The 16,984-nt window shown below is 37.4% G+C and overlaps 1 protein-coding gene across 5 annotated transcripts in view; it reads right to left on the bottom strand.

Annotated features, from left to right (window-relative positions):
• Positions 1-7,240: 7,240 nt before the first annotated feature.
• ZNF385D (zinc finger protein 385D) overlaps positions 7,241-16,984 on the bottom strand; it is a 422,159-nt gene continuing 412,415 nt past the window's right edge. For all 5 annotated transcript variants that reach the window (XM_010398957.4, XM_010398959.4, XM_039548265.1 and 2 more), the window contains one exon: positions 7,241-13,238. In XM_010398957.4, the coding sequence (XP_010397259.1) occupies positions 13,005-13,238 (234 nt within the window). In that variant the 3' untranslated portion in view covers positions 7,241-13,004. The remainder of the gene's footprint in view (positions 13,239-16,984) is intronic.

Genomic DNA, 16,984 nt, shown 5'->3' with positions numbered 1-16,984 from the left:
TCACCCAACCAAAAATTCAAGACAATTGGTACATCCTGATTCTATAAAGTGGTATTAAGCTATTATGATTTCTTTCAGAATGACACGAAACTGTCAACAGCTACATAGTTTAGAAAATAAGAGTTTTTTGCATGAGCAAACTATTTAATCTATAGGAGCTTGATGTTAAAGCAGAGAAAAGTGGAAATAGCAGTTCTCAGAAAATTTCACAATTACTGCCTCTCTGGTAAGACAGGAGATATTTACAGTGGAATATGACCATTTTTAACAGGGGTCATCTCTCTGATTATGACTTGAAAATAACACTTTTGCTCCAAACTGTGTGGCAGATCTCAGCCACCAAAAATTGCTACAGGCCTAGAAAAATAATGAGGCTATGCTTATTTATAGCAACTAAGAGTCTAGCTCTGAACTTTCAAATCAAACAGCCTCAGCCTTTAGAAAAGACTGCAAAAGCCCCTATAAAAAGTGAAAACTTAGCATTTCTATCCAACAGCTCTTTGCAGTGAAAGGAAACACGTCACTTCTGATAAAGTTTTAGACGATTGTGGTTTCTCAAATCAGGAAGTTGTTGAGATGCGAACAGATAGGATAAACTCTCTTACCTAGGAGGGATTGAGTGGTGTTGGAAGTAAGGAGGGCATACCACTCTTATCAGGAAAATTTATAAGCCAAATATAATTTATACTCAAGATTTACTCCTACTGTCCTCAACAAGCTTCTACATTTGCTTCTGCTTCTTTAATTTAGCCTTTAGTTTAGATGATCCCATGCTGCAAATACTGGTGTTTCACTGAAACGCTGGTTAGGGGGAGAAGGACTCAATCACCTTTGCTCTATCATCTTTTGTGATCATATGTAGAGTTTAGTGTCTCCATTTCTTTTCCTGTCCCTCAATTCCCTTTTACTCTGTAATTTCTAGAGTCAAAATAATCTCTTCTACTCTTTACAAAGTATGTGGTAACATTGCCAGGGCCCTGTGTGAATCCATCTCCTTCACTTCCCAAGTATAAGCTGGCTGGGCTGAAGCCCAGCTTTGACATGGCATGGCCCTGTAACATGGGGTCAGACTGCTTGAGAACAGCTAAGGTGAGAGAAAGAGCTGAGAGAGCCATTTTGTCTTTATTGGGGCACCTTGGCTTGGGAGCTGCATTCGTCCCTTGGAGGATGCCCAAGGTACACTGTAGGTGTGTCTGGCACTGCACCTCGTTTGTCCTGCCTGCCCTGCTGATCCTGGCTGCTACCTCATCACTACAGACTGGCCTGGATATCCCCGGACTCTCACTCCACTCAGTCACTGTTACCAGACCCCTTTGCTCACCTTGCTGCGGGACCAGCCCCTTGTAGGGGGAGCCCTTGCCTGGCTGCCTTGCTGCCACCTTTGGCTCCCAGCACCCCTGACCCTGTGGAGCAGCCCGCTCTTCTTGCCCTCGCTAAAACAGAGTGGGTCCCAGGAGATTTTTTTACATGTTGATTTTTGCTGAAAATTAAAAAAACAAACAAACCAAAATAAAACACTCACACCTCCAAAACTCAAAAGACCGCCCTAATTCAAAACTTTTACATTAATGTGCTCGATGTAGTAAAACCTGCACCGCAAAAAAATTCTTCACTTTTAAGACTGAAACTAAAATTGGTAGCAAGGATGTTTGGGTTTTTTCACGCTCATCTTGCATATGGAAGACTCAGTTCCATCAGTGTGCTCTACCACATGCTGGACTTCACCTTGGTTGTTACCCACCCTGAACTAAAGAGCAATCTGCTTACACAGGATTAATTTATGACATACAATAATTGCCTATTTTGTTGGTCAATTTCAGACTCACACAGCACACTTCTCATTTATCATCCAATATTTCCTTTGCAGTCTGTGGAGAAAATAAGCACTTTCAGTGCACAAGTCATCTAATCCTATAGTGCATTTTTCATAGAGAACAGCTCTAAATCTACATTTAGTGAAAAGTAATGGTAGAGGTGTACACATCTACACTACTGTGGATAGTAATGAAGGAATCAACTCACCTACCAATAAGCCAGTGATTGGGGAATTACCTTAGTGCCTAACATCTTAACCAAGGTCCTAACACAAGCTTGGGTCTTTGGACAGGGTCAGATGAACCTGAATCTCGTATCTCAGATGGCCAGTCTCTTTCTTTCTTTCTCAAGAAAAATTGCAGAAGCTTCTCAGTCTATGCTGGGATGTAATGAAAATAGCTTTCAAGACTTGTCTTTTGCCAATAAATGAAATTCTTATTTTATGAGCACAGCAAACCTTTAGACACCAACACAACAAATTTAAATAAAAAATGGCCAAGAAGTAAAATGGCCAATTTGTAAAATGGCCAAATAATTAACCATGCTCTGCATAGCTCTGAAATATAGATTTTCATTAGCATATGGCATAATCTATGAAGACTCTGAATTTAACTGTTCTTATACTTAAGATGCTCAAATTAAAGATAAAATGATGGACTAAATAACAGTAGATCTACAAACATGGCAATATTTTTTTGATGAGAAACTCAGTCTAAATTGTATTTAACATTAATTAAGAAGTCAGAAATTAAAATTGGTTTGGCCTCAGTTGCAAGGAAAACAGAAGGCTTCCCTTTTTTAGCCAAAACATTTTGGATTATGTTTTTGTGCTGCAGTCACACAAAGTTTTTAGTTGTGTAAAATATTTTGAACATGCTTCATTTGGAAGAATATTCTAAATCAACCAGTAACATACTGAACATATTGCTGAGCTTGGACTATAGGTTTTTGTTTTCTGGGGGGGAGGAGTTGTCTGGTTGTTGTGGTTTTGTTTAGTTGTTGTTGTTCTGTTTGGGGATTTTAGGTTGATAGCAAAATATGGGATTGAGCAGAGAGTAAAAACGTATCTGCAGTGTGCAAAAGCATGAAGCTTATATCCAGTCCCTCCTGGAAAGATGCAAATCTTTGACTTCTTAGCATAAGGGAAGTTTGAAAAAGTAAAGACAGGCAGGTGTCAAGTGGCAATTTGTTTACCTAATTATTAGCTAAAGCCTGAACTGAATGCTAAGCGGTAAGAATCAGACATCAAAGACTAGTGCAGCAACTTCAACAAGGTCTGTATTTTATTGTTGAGCTTTGGAACTTCACAGCTTAACTGAATGGCTTCTTACCCACCTAGTACAGTCATACAACATATAGGCACTCATACACTGAGGAACACAATTCACAGGATTCAGCAACCTCAGCAGTCTGAAATGAGGGAAGAGCTAAGAGGCCTTGCGTTTTGACTTCACCCCCTTATTCTGTTGCAGGGACTTGGTCACAGGTACCTGTCTCCCTGAAGCTCCAAGTCAGTTGTTGCCCAAAATAAAAGATGAACAAGTCTTGAACAGTTGCTAAACTCTGCCTGTTTTCATGAATTCAGTGAACTAGAGACATATTTTTTTGCTTTCAGCACTGTTAAATATTTTCACTCAGCTGTCTGATTTTTTAAAAGCGTGAACTATGCTTAGCAACTGATTGTGACAGATGTATTTTGACATGAGATTGTCTAGGAAAGCTATATTGAATCCTATTTTAGCAAGAATGTGACAGACTTTTCCATCTGACATGCAGTGTCCAAAAAGCCACCACCAAACATATGTACTTACGCTCAGATTTGGAACAATTTTCTTACTACTATTTTGTGAATATAGATGAAACAGACCCTGGGCAAGATTCAGAAGTCTTTTTCCTCTGACATGTCAACCCCCATATCTTGTATATTTCTCTCTCTGACTTATCAAGTCATGAGTAAAGTCACTAACATATTTTGGAGCAACACACTAAAGTATGCTCAGAGAGAAGAGGGAACAGACCTTCAGAGTAGCCCACTGTGCGCAGTGAGCTGCTGCCACAGCAAATGTGGCACAGAACCTCATTCATAACCAAGACAGAGCCTAGCTGAGGATCACCTCAATTTTTGCCTGCTTGACACCATTTCTGTGTTTTAACACTTACAAGTACCTTCTAATTTCCAGACAATTTTCATTGGTGAGTTTATAGACATTAATTCAAGTATTTATGCTTGAAGATCTTCTTACCTTAAATAGCTTTTGTCTTTTCCTGATGGTTACCACCATTTCCATCCCATTTGAGAGGGAGCAATTGGATCCCTTTCTTGCTTGGCCTTCCATCCTTATTCTAACCATATAAATTTTATTGTATTATTTTTCTCATCCCTCATGTCTTTTCTGAAAAGATTAAACTACTCTTTATTATGAATCAGTGAAGTTGTCAAAATACAAAGTTTTAATTCTGTGGTGGCATAATGCAGAATATACCTCAATTAACATTTTTGATTTTATTTTTAACAGCTGTATCAAATTTTTAACTCATTGCCACAAATGGTAATACCTGTGCATTGTGCTCTTCAGTTGTTTACAGCTACTGAGTTCTTAGAGCTAGTAGTTATTGGATTCTAAATACAGCTCCTTTCTATTATAACTGTTCTTAAGATTATTCTATTCTTTCTGGAAAATATCATGTTCCTTTCTCTATTGATGATAGCTCCTACATGCATTATCAAAGAATTTCGAGAGTACACGCTTTTTTTCTGTGTGCAAAATCACCAGTGAAGCCAGATGCAGCTTAAAACTGATCCAGAGGAAAAGCCTTCTACTTCCTCTCCCCAGCCTAACAATTCTCCTTACACTATAACCCATGCAGACTTCAGTTAGTTTCTTTCAAAATTGTTTGAATTGTTATAATACAAATTTAATAATTTTTATGGACCACAGTCTCAAATACCTAAGTGAATCTGAAGCAATTCATCTACACTTACCTAATGAAGAAATTATTAAAGTTTTGATAATTTTGTTTCACCTAACCTATCTTTGAGAAGACTCAGTTGTTTTCCAGCCCACTGCCTTTTCCATGTGGTTGATAACTCTGACCTTTAAAAAGCCCTCAGGCAGCTATCAGGGGTTTTAAATAGTAAGGTATAATTGCCCCAGACATGTCCCTCCACCCTTTTTTAATTAGAGATAGCTTATTGACTATTTATCAGTCAAAACTCCTATTACAAACTACCAGACCATGAAATTTTACTCTTGGATTTATAAAAATGTCATCTAAATTCACAGTGTTTTTGAAGTGTGAATGGATCAGGGCCAGTTTTCGTAGAAGTGTCAGTACTCAATGGTACTACTGACAGTAAATTAGTACCCAGGAATTTAACTGTGCCTTGAATTACTAAATGAAGGACTTATGCTGGTTATCTGTAATGACTAGGAAGTATATTTCATTATCCTGCTAAATTACTTGGTCTCAGGTTTGAAATCTTTTATTGCAATGTTGGAGATTGTCCATAGCTGGAAGAACTTTGCTCAAGGATACCAAGACTTCTCCAGTTCTCCATAGCTGCAGTGTATTTGGCAGAGTTAAACTTGTTCTCACACTTGGGTTCAGAAAGAACTTCCCTCCATTTAATTTCCAAAACTATTACCCTCTCTTGCACTTGCTGTAGGACTAACCGGATGTTCTCCTGAAAGTTCTTTGACACCACATCATGTAAGGTGTGTGCTTGTTATCTCCAGTGCTTTCACTGGGTCATGGTGGGTTTGGAGGCTTTTTTCTCCAGATTTAAAGAGTTTAATGAGTTGGGTGCATAGACCAGATGATTTGCATACTGCTGTGGATTAAATATCTATTGCATGGGATAGTGATCCATTGCATCCTGTCTCAAAGAGCAGAACTGAAGAGTTGCTGAAGTATTTACTGCCACCATGAAGTTCCTGACAGTCAGATGGAACATAGGTATCAATAAAACATGAAAGGCTAATTTACTTTTTTTTCCCCTACTGCTTTTCAAAGCTGCATAAGGAGGTGAAAAAATATCTAGATTTTATTCCAAGTATTCACTTGCCGTGAAAAATTCCCCAGTGGAGAACAGAGAGCATTACACAGTTAGGGAGAAGGCTTAATTATAGCACAGCCAACAAAATTGGCTTTGGTGCCCACCATTTAAAGCATCAAATACTGTAATGAGGGGCATAATGCAGGACTCCAGCTACATGGTTTGATTATGCCACTGAAGGGGATAAATGGGTACTGTATTATATACCTACATTATACAGACCATAAGTGGGTGTTTTGGTTTTTCTTTTCCTCTTAAATGCTCCTTGCAGTGTCCCACGCTGCTGAGGGAGTCACAAAATGTGATTTAGCAGAAGGATTGGAGGGAAGTAAATCTGTGTGTATGCAGAGAGGCAACACATTTGCAGGCATTTGACTGACTACATGGTAGCTTTAGTGTGTGAGTCATTGGATAAAGAGCTACAACTGTTTCCATCTCCTTTCCAAAACTACAAAAAGCAGTAGAAGAAGAAAGAAACAGGCATTTTCTCTTTGATTGACACCTAGGTTTCAGCAAACTGGTAGGACTTGAGCAACTGCAGGAAGAAGAAAAAAAAAAAGTGACCCAACTTGAGGCTCATTACATTCTCATTTTTAATTCCTGGGTTCTCCTTCTGGGTACCAAAACTGACATGAATAGTTTTATTCCAATGCACAAATCAGATTCAGGCAGCAGTTTGACTGGCAATAATATCAGGGCAAGTGTACGTTGAAAATACGTCTGAAGGAAAGATTATACTTTTGGGTGGGTAGAGGGGGGGATCATCCCCCACACTGAAGCACTAGTTAAAAATACTCAAATCAAGACTTTTTCCAAATTTACGTTCTCTGTGTTATAAATACAACAGAATGTCCACGTTAAGAACCTCTGCCTGTCCCCATTGAGCCTCGAGGTGGTTTTGAGGGATTTCTAACGGGCATAACTTTGCCTATATTCTCTCATCTCCCACTTTGTTGTGCCCCAAACGAATGTCTGCACTTGACAGATTGTGTTTTGAACTGACAGTCTTCCCCTGACACGTGTCAATGAGAACAGTTCCCATGGTAAATGCCAGCAAAGAGCCACGAGCAGAGAAAGGGCTGACATTGTTAACAAATGCTGCAGGCATTTGTAGTGAGAAAATGGTTTGTGGGTTTTATCCCTTTTTATATTGCCTTTGCACTCAGAATACACAGATGTTTTTACTCAACATAAGAAATAACATTTAAATTTGATTAAACCTCTGAAGAATCCCAAAAGATGAATATTTCAGGAAAGTATGAAAGGCTAAAAAGCTGTCTGTGTCATAAAACTCTAGATTAGGTAAAAAACACTGTAGTATACACATTTTCTCTTCACAGTATTTTACTATTACTGTGGCTCTGCTGGTTTAAATTCTTTATTCAATTTATTGACTCTGATCAAATGGTCCAACAGGGGCATTGATGATTACATACTTCTTAAATGTATATTTAATTTTATGGATTCTGTTAATTCATATGAGAGACTAGACAATGAAAAAGAAACACAGAAGAAAAATTGAACAGCAATAAAAACAAAGTATGGACATCCTTTCTGAAGACGCAGATGTTGATAAAATGCAGTGATATCTTGGCTGGTCTGAAGACACATGAATACACAGAGTCCCAAAGAAAATTATTGTGTCCTTCAATCGAGTGTCCAGTACCTATGCAATTAATATTATTAACTATACTTGTTTCAAATCATGGGTGTCAAATCCTCGATTTCTGCTGTGAACAGTAAAAATGTCAGTGTATGGACCGTGTGCCAAGTGTGAAGACCACTGCTACAATGCCACTGTGGTATCTAATCCAAAGAATGTCTTCTCATCAAAATTATTTTAAAGTTAAGATCTCATGATCTTCAAGGTCCCTACTTTTTTATCCAGGAACTCTTCAATGTCCCAGCTTGTTCATACTTCAGAAGTTTCATTTAAGAACATTGCACAAGGAAAAAGGGTCAATTTAGTCCACCAACTTCTTTCTTTACAATGACTCTTTCAATTCTTTTTATTTCACCACCCAAGCATCGTCCCAGCATGAAGCTGACCACATGAACCAGGCAGCCACTAATCACGTTTCACACTCGGCCAAGTTTCTTTATCAAAGTATCAATACTGAATCAGAGTTGAATGACACCTAATTGCAGTACACAGCATGACTGCAAAAGGCTTCGTCCAATAGGAGCAAAAAATTGCCTCTATTGAAATCAAAGATTTTTGCAGCTGCTATCAGAAGTCCCAAAGTTAAGAACATTACGGTTTTCACAGTATTCCTAATTTTGGTCTGGAGCACAGACTCTTTCAGCTGCTGACATTTCAGGTCAGGCTATGTAATAACCATCCTCCAGATAGTTACATTTACTCCTAAATGGTCCTGAATTTTAATAAACCTGTAGAAGGGAGAGGACACAAAGCTCTTGGCCTTGGCTAAACCCTTCACTGTATGTTTGAGATTTCAACTAGTTTAAGATAGGATTTATCAGTATTACTGTTTCTCTTTGTCACGTACTGAATTCCAGCACAGAAGCTTCTGTATGATTCATTGGCACTGAAGGAATGGCACTTACAGATAAACAGTGAGAACAGGAGAAGATGTGATGTCAAAAAAATACTTAATATTTTACATAGCATAGGCTCACATTCTCACATGCATCTTGATAAACAGGAAGCCCACTCTTATTTTCATGGGAGCTTTGGGAGCTTAGAGTCTTGACCTGTGCTGAAGTTAATTTTAGAAATGAAAATTCAGACACCTGGTAGTAAAAAGAACAGATTTCTGATTGTTGTGAGTTAACCCCGAAACCAGGACCCTTATAATAAAGTGGTCTAGGTTCTGACTTTACCTGCTTTCAAAAAGATTTGTGCAACCAATTTGTGCTTCATATTTACCCAAAAGAATGTTACAATTGTGAAAACCTTTTTAGATCTTGCTCTTCAGTGTTGGTCTAATGTTCATAAAATGATGTTTAATTTTGCTAAAAAAAGATACCGAGTTAGAGATTCCCCAGGATGCTTTGAAAAGACTCTAAAAACTAAGTGTTTACTGGGAGTAAAAGACAGAAACAGGGGCTCCTAAGCAGCATGATTTCATTTTCAGGGAATATGGGGCCAGTACTCTACTGTATCTTCGGCAATTTAAATAGAAGTGGACTTAAGGCAGGTCCATTCAGATATGATGTAAATGGAAGATAACGAAGTGAGACATTAAATTTACCAACAGCATCCTTGCATTGATTTGACATCTAGAAAGTCTTTTAAACTTTCAAAATATAGAGCCAATTGTAATATTTCAGTACTGAAATGACAGATGTAATTCTTCTAGTTATATTAACTTTATTTAGCTATTCTTAATTTTATATAATTTATCTTAAAATAAAGATGTATATTTCAAATACAATATTCCTTGACATGGCCAGTACTTTTTTTTCCATTTTAGATCATCATATTTATACCATTTGCTTACTGACCTCTCACATCAGCTTTTACAGCAGTTTTCAAGAAGGTAACTAATTTCATGGTTCAGAGCAATGATGATCCTTCAGAACAAAGGTTTGAAGCCATAGATATTTGGAAAAATGCAGATAGCGTAAAAATATAAATATATATATATCCCTCCCACAAAAATACCATCTCTTTGGGTGAGAACAGAATAGTCATTCTTTAACACTTTAAATAGAACTTAAGAAAACATCCCTGAACCTGATTGTTTTTCGGAGTTCATTACTCAGCCACTTCCCCGCAGGCTGATTTCACACTGTTATTCCAGTGAGTGACTGTGTCTTCGATGAAATGATCTGCTTCCTTGTGCTTTAGGCTTCCTCTTGGCCCTGGTGTGCTACTGTAATACGAAATTGATGGCATTTCTTTCTTTTATAGTGCTCTCCACACTGGATGTATTGACAAGTAGGTGTAAAGTGTCTTCTGTTTGCTACCTCCTCTGTCATCTGCTGTGGACATACCCTTGAACAGAAGTTCTCTTTGCCCCATCAGATTGCTGTGGCAGGATTTTCCTTGACAGATAATAGAACTGTTGTGCTGATGTCCTGGGTACCTTGGCTTGTTACTGACCGAGAGGGGGGTGGAGCAGCAAGGCACAGAAAATCCACTATACATTCTAACATTTAGGCTTTATCCTTTATTAGGTAGTGAGTAAGAGACATAAAAAGAATTGAGTTTGCTGTTTACAGCTGAACTTTAAAAGAGACTTGTGTGAACAAAAACTTGTTCCATAGAGCACTGTGACAAAAGAGGTCCAAGAAAACTGAAGGTGTCATTGCAAATTAGCTGATGTAAGTAGTTGGAATGGCACTCTTTTATTTCTAGCAAAATTTGTATGAACTCTGCCCTTAGTACTGTGCCTCCATACATGCCACAGGCCACATTTTGGCAAGGATCAGCCTGTTGATTTTGATGGCATCACAACAACATGGCAGGATGTACAACAGGTGTCCATGCGCCAGAAGGCTGTGCATAAGAACCTTCAGGATATTTGCCTATCTCCCATTTTCCCATCTGCATGCTTCCTCATGGGGAAAAGACAGCCTGCACAGGTCTTCTACCTTCCTCTGCTCCTTTAGCAAGATCTTACGCAGGCTCTTACAAAAGGCTCTGCAGACAAATGGTGGTTCACGGAGCACAGCTTGAAAGCTGCTGCCCTTTTCAAGGAGGAATCTGAACGCAGCTGGCAATGGCACTACAGCTTCTGCAAACAGATGGAAGTTTGAAAGCAGGCTTAAAAGACCAAGTGCACTAAATCTTACTATCTCATGTACCCAAATAAAATGAAACATTTTCTAAATTGAGTATGACGAGCAGGTTTTGAAGGCTGGCTTATTTACTGCCTCTTTACTGGGAGCTGTAGAGTAGAGAGCCCTTTTAAATGTCAGCCCCTAGTTATTTAGATGTCTAAGCTTGGCTTCAGGAACTTATTCATACTGTTGTTTTGAAAGTTAGGCCAAAGCAATCCAGCTGGTAATCAGCCCTGAAATCACCATCATGTCTTTTTCATGGCTACATAGGTGTGAATTAAATATAAACAAAAGCTCATTTCATTTCAAGGCACAAACGTTTGCAAAGAAATTGGATGAAATACAAATACATAATATAGAACTTATTTTAATACTTCTAGATAAATAAATGCATCTCTTTGGAATTCTTTGGACACAGATATCCATGGAACCTCTTCTTTCTCTCTCTTTATATATTTTTTATAAAATCTAAATGTGGAGAGGTTTAAAAAATGGCAAATACGAATGTATATGGAAGGCTCACTGATGAATTGCAAGTCAAAAGTGCTGTATATTCTCATCCTCTATATCTCCCACCTGTCTGCATTAACCACAGGCAGCATTATGTAGCAACCACATGGTCAATATTTTGCATTACTGCCTTTTAATAAAATCTTTCAAATAATTTCTCCATCTAAACTTAAATTATGCTTTTAAATTTTATTCTGCCTAAATGCATGGTAGGCATTTCACTTAGCTACACATCAGAGTGGTTGCATATGACTCAGCAGCACACTCCATAATATTAATAGATACTTTTCAGCTCCCTATGGGAAAAAGCAGGCAGCAAGGATCAGATTCAAGAAGTCTATTTTTTTCTCTGTTGTTTGTTACTTACCACTTAATGACCCACATGTGAAATCAATGGTTATATAGTTATTTTATATAGTAGATTTTCTGTTTATAAGTTATTTTTCTTACTCTAACATATATACAATATATCTATATATACCCCTGATAAATCTTACTTTAAAGGGACACAGTCAACCCCTTTAAGCCTCACAGTAAATATATAAGGCTTTAAGCTGTCCATACATAATGGTCAGCTACAGAATTCAAGGGTCCCTTCAGGTCCTAAAAGTTGTATTTGTTCCAAACCCATGATGTGCAGTTATCTCGTAATATGTATCTCATGTGTCACTGTTTACATTTTATAGGTATATTAACACATTTTGTATCACATCAGTAGGAAATAAAACAAGTGAATAAGTCTGTTTCTAAGACTAAGCCTATTGCAAAAAATATTACCTCTATCTACAGACACTCCCACTGGTGTGATAGAAAATGAATATGTGCCATTCTAGGGATGAAATTCTGGCTACACTGCAGTCAGGAGGAACTTTATACTGACTTAAATGAGACCAGAAGTTCTCTCCTGTTTTTCATTTGTCAGTTATGACTCTGTGTAACCGATTTGTGTCTTCCCTCTGCTCAACACTGAAGTGTCAGGTCTGTGTTCATGACAAGAGCATATTTTTTGTTGTCCACTGTCATGTCTTAAACATTGATCTATCCTGTATGTATTACACTTTATGAATAAACACACAGTGTACACATACATTCTCAGTTAAATAAATGTTTGACCCATTCTGAGTACAGTATCTGAATTATTTTTGCCCCACTAGATCTTCTTTATCACTTTCTTTGCCCTAAACTAGATTATTTTCATGCCCATTCTTCTCTGAGTGAGGAAAACTTTGCCCGCCAGGAACAGCTCCACATTATTGTAATAATTTTTGACTACTTACCAAAGTGACATAATTTTGTTCATTTTATCTTTTGCAACTCAGTTAGAAACCTAGTGGCATAGATAGAGACACAATACTACTGTTTTACAAGACATCTATTGTATCTACTTTTGTTCAGATAAATACCCAGTAACTGCTGATTTGGCAGGAGGATTGGTAAGGGTACTACTATTCACAGTGTTTCTTTTTTTTTTTCCTTCTTCTTTAATCTACAGAATAAAGTATTTTATATACATTGGAACCAGTTAATGCCCTTTAGACAAATTTGTAAGTTGTTTCATAAAGCAGGAAAGACATTGCAGGGAAATATGTGCCAAAATGCACAGTCAAAAGGCTTTATAAGTTTTATATATCACTACAAGTCAATGCTGGAGATCAGTTCTAAAACGATCAATGCTCAAGAGGAATGTTCTCATCTGGAGAAAATACTGCCCATTCCCCCTTTCAGAATTTGTTCAGTTCTCTATCAAAAGTTCTGGCTCTTCATATATACTTTAAACTATAAATAAACACTGCATAGTTCAATGTTCTTGATTTTCATTTTTTTTTTTTTGATTTGAAAAATTATTGCAGTACAATAAATTCCTGTTTGGAATTCAGTAAGGAGCAAACAGCACAGGAGTGTGGGTGGTCCGTATAGGCCCAGGAGCTGGTCGTAGGAGTGCTGGAGGAAGTGCTGAAGTCTGGAAAAGGGTGGCTGCTGGGGCTGTGCGAAGACTGAAAGGGGAATTCACAGCCACAGCAGCAGCTGCAGCTGCAGCTGCTAGCGGATTTGGTAAGATTCGTGGGGCCATCGGCTTTGAAGGTTCCTTTGAAAATACTAATTTTACCTGTGGGGAACAAGAGAAAACAAACAAACAGAGAGACATCATTTGTTCATATTAGCTACACGAGAGGGATCTTGACTTAAGATTATACGTGCAAAATCAAGCAAGAGAGGCCTCGTGGTGGCTACTGACTCTATGAGCTACAGACTTGTAACAGGCGATACAACCTCGCCCACTGGACAAGGGCACAAAGATTTGGTTGGACACAAAGAGTTTCAATGCTCACACCTTATTGCTGACATTTGCAATTTAATATGAGATTAGAAATCAAAGCAAATCTAAACTGGGGCTGGGGAACCTGCACCAAAGTAAAGCTGCACGTACCCTGCAACAATTAAATACGGAAAAATTAGATATCAATTAATAGACCTCCAACTGGACAGCTTTATGATAGAGACCAGAGCCGAATGAAAACACATCCTATTCTCCGGTCTGACTAAGAAGATACTTTTGTTTTAATCATTAGAATGCAAGTTCTACTTAAAATTAAGATCTCCATATAGCTCCTCTTCATTAGCTCCTGCTTCTAATAACAAGCAAATAAACCAGTCTTATCTTTCATGGGTTATGAAAAGGTCTCATGTTTCATGTGTTTAAATGGGTGCTGCCCTATGTAATCTTGCTGTGTCTTCAACATCTTCAACTGTTTTCCACTAAGATACTGCTCCTTCTTATAAGGATTGTGAAAATGTGGCAGATATTTTAAAGTAGTATTCCGCCAAACGATGATATTTCTGTTCCTTTCACTGAGGTTTCTTCTTAAAAAAACATTTTAAATCATGACATGATTATAAAACTTGTGGACTACCAAATACAAATAAGAAAACTCCTCATTTAGAGTTTTCCTAAAGGAAAAAACCCAAACCCTGAAGTTTGACTCACAAGAGGTCCAGTAATATTTAAGAGAATTTACATTTAGCATGCATACAAATGAACATCAGATTAGTCTCTACGGATTTCTGAAGTTTTCAGTGCAACTTCAAGTTTCTAATGAGATGCCAGGAGCCTGAATATCTTTGTTGTCCTGTTTTTAAAACTCTGAGATAAGATTAGAAACTTCATTTACAGACAAAGAAAAGTTCCCATTGTCTCTGATGGACTTCTGGTATTGAATATACAGAATATGAATATATGTACCATGCTGTGGTTCATCTCATTGCAAGTATAGACACTTCTTACTTACAGGGAAACACAACTTCTCACCCTTGACTTGAAAAGGATTTTCAAGTAATTAACTTTCACAACATCACTCTGACATTTTCAACTCAACAGAACCCTAGTGAGTGAATAAACAGAAAGTAAGGACAGGAATACTCTGACATGAACCACCATTGAGTTTCATCATTACACTATCACCATATTCCAAAAGGTCTGTGGGTTCTTTACTAGCCAATTGGAGGATTTTTACTTTTCCCAAAACCTATTGGCAATTTGCTGGCTTCCAGGTCCTTTAAAGCTCTGGGAGAAATACTCAGATCAAACCAAATTCTGTAATCCTCTTAACAAAGAATATACTAGATACTAGATATAAAATTCCTCATGGCGTCTGTGAAAAGAAATGATCTGATCTTTTCCTTGATCAGTGTTACACTCACTGATCCAAGCTGTCTTCTTCCCTTGCTGAACATATGACTTTTTCCTCCTTCCTTACATTTTTTAACAAAAAAGTTTTTACAGCCTTATTTAGAACAGAAACCCCCCCCCAAAAAAACCCAAACAAAACAAAAACAAACAAACAAAAATACAAAACAAAACAAACAAAAAACCCACCCCAAAAAAAAAAAAAAAAAAAAAACCAAAAAAACAAACAAAAAAAAACCAAAACAAAAATAACCCTGAGTACAAAGTACTTTTTGGTCTACAGTGCCCAGTGAAGGACGTTCTTTGTAAGAGCTATTTTATTGCAGAAAGTTTGGACCATCAAATGCTTGATAACCTTTTCCTCTCCAGTGCAGTGTTTTATACATGCTGCACAGCAGCCTGAAGAAGTACCAAATAAGTCCCAACATTACAAGATTTCTTAAACTCTGAAATATTGCTGTGGGAATTTATAAAGCTTCTGTCTCTGAAGCATGTAAATCTAGAACAGACAGAGAACTACAAATGATATTGAAAACATGGTAAAAGAATTTTTTTGGTCTAGAAAAGCTATAAAATGTAGCATGTTCTTTTTTTAATTTCTGTAGACAAATCTGGTGATGCTCATACATTTTTTGTCATGAAGCACAAAGATCTTATGTGTGATCTCTGTTTCTATTAAAAGGCTAGGGCTTTCTTACTATTCTTGGAGGAATCTGGTACTTCTAATGTAGTTACATAGCTTTTCAGTTAATTTATCAACATGATTCTGATTTCAAGGTAGCCACAAAACTAGTAATATTTAACATACACAGTACCTTGCACCTTAATTTCAAACCTCTAATGAACTCACAGGTCAACATTAAGAGTAAAGTAGCCATTATTTGTTTCATTTCCAATGAAGGGACAAATAACTTGAAAAATTAATGGGGAGCATCCTGGTTTCAACTAGGGAGAGGGAGTAAAGAAAAAGTAAAGAAAGAGCATTAAATCAAAGGTGAAATTAGAATATCTCTGGCTTGTTGCTGTGCCATTCTGCATTTCAAGTGACAACAATTCTGGCAGTTTTTATATTCAAAACCAAAAAGACTAAATGAAGAACTGGCCTCTCCCTTCTTATTGAAGCCACAATTCTACTACACATATCTGTTCATTTATTGCTAGCTTGTTTTCTCCTTCTTAAATCCCTTTTGCCTCTTTGATGCCCTCTAGCCTGACCTGTATATTGTGAGCAATTGGGATTGAAAAAAGGACACACTGCCATTATTTGTCTTGAATCTTGGTTGGAGTTCTCAGAAATCACCATTACATAAATTGGTAGAGAACTGTGCACAACAACAACAACAATGTAATAGTTGTTTTTATTCCCAGGAAAACAATGAATTTCCTAAAGGAATAATAATCCCATCAGAAAGGCTTTCCTGATTCTGTATTCTACTTACCCCAATACATATTTTCTATTCCTTTCAGTATAGTTTGTATCGGAGACCTTGGTCTTTCTAGTGGATTACTGAGAAATCCTATGGGGCTATTTCCCTATTAGATCTACCAGACTGCTGCACTGCTTTATTCTACAACTGAATCCTGCATGAATATGCCACTCGTGCCCCAATAAGGACACAGTTTCTGTTGCCAAGAAAAGAGCTTTAACTCAGCTTAAAGAGAAATGGGTTTTCGCAGAAAAAAAAACCAGCTCCATATTCTGCCCGCATCGAAGAAGATGGTCAAGGCATAAGGAGCTAATCTCTATGAGGACAATGAATCAACATCCTGCCTCTGCCAGAACCATCTATAAACCCTTACAAAGCAGCAGATAAAACATTCATGCAGTTTAACTGATGGAGAAGATAAATGTCAGATGTTTCACTATCCCATCCACAATATAAGCTGATTCTTAACTAATGGCAGCATCCTAGAGGGCTTTTTTTATTAAAAAGTAAACCTTTTTTCAGTTTTCAGAGCTAGTAGGAGCTGTCTTTCAGATAGTTTATCCTGGCAGTCAAAAATGTGACCAGACCCATCCTGAAACAGTCAAATGAAAGAAGAGACAGATTTTTTTAATTGTTTCACTTGTTATCTCCACAATTCTCTAAATGAGGATAGAATGAATGGTTTGTATTTTATAGAGTTTTATTTAGTTATTTCATCACTATTGTCCTTGGTGAAAACTG

This window comes from Corvus cornix, chromosome 2 (genome assembly GCF_000738735.6).
Source record: "Corvus cornix cornix isolate S_Up_H32 chromosome 2, ASM73873v5, whole genome shotgun sequence".
In the NCBI taxonomy this organism is placed as follows: Eukaryota; Metazoa; Chordata; class Aves; order Passeriformes; family Corvidae; genus Corvus; species Corvus cornix.
The sequence above is the reverse complement of the archived record's forward strand: the minus strand, read 5'-3'. Positions and strand labels throughout refer to the sequence as shown.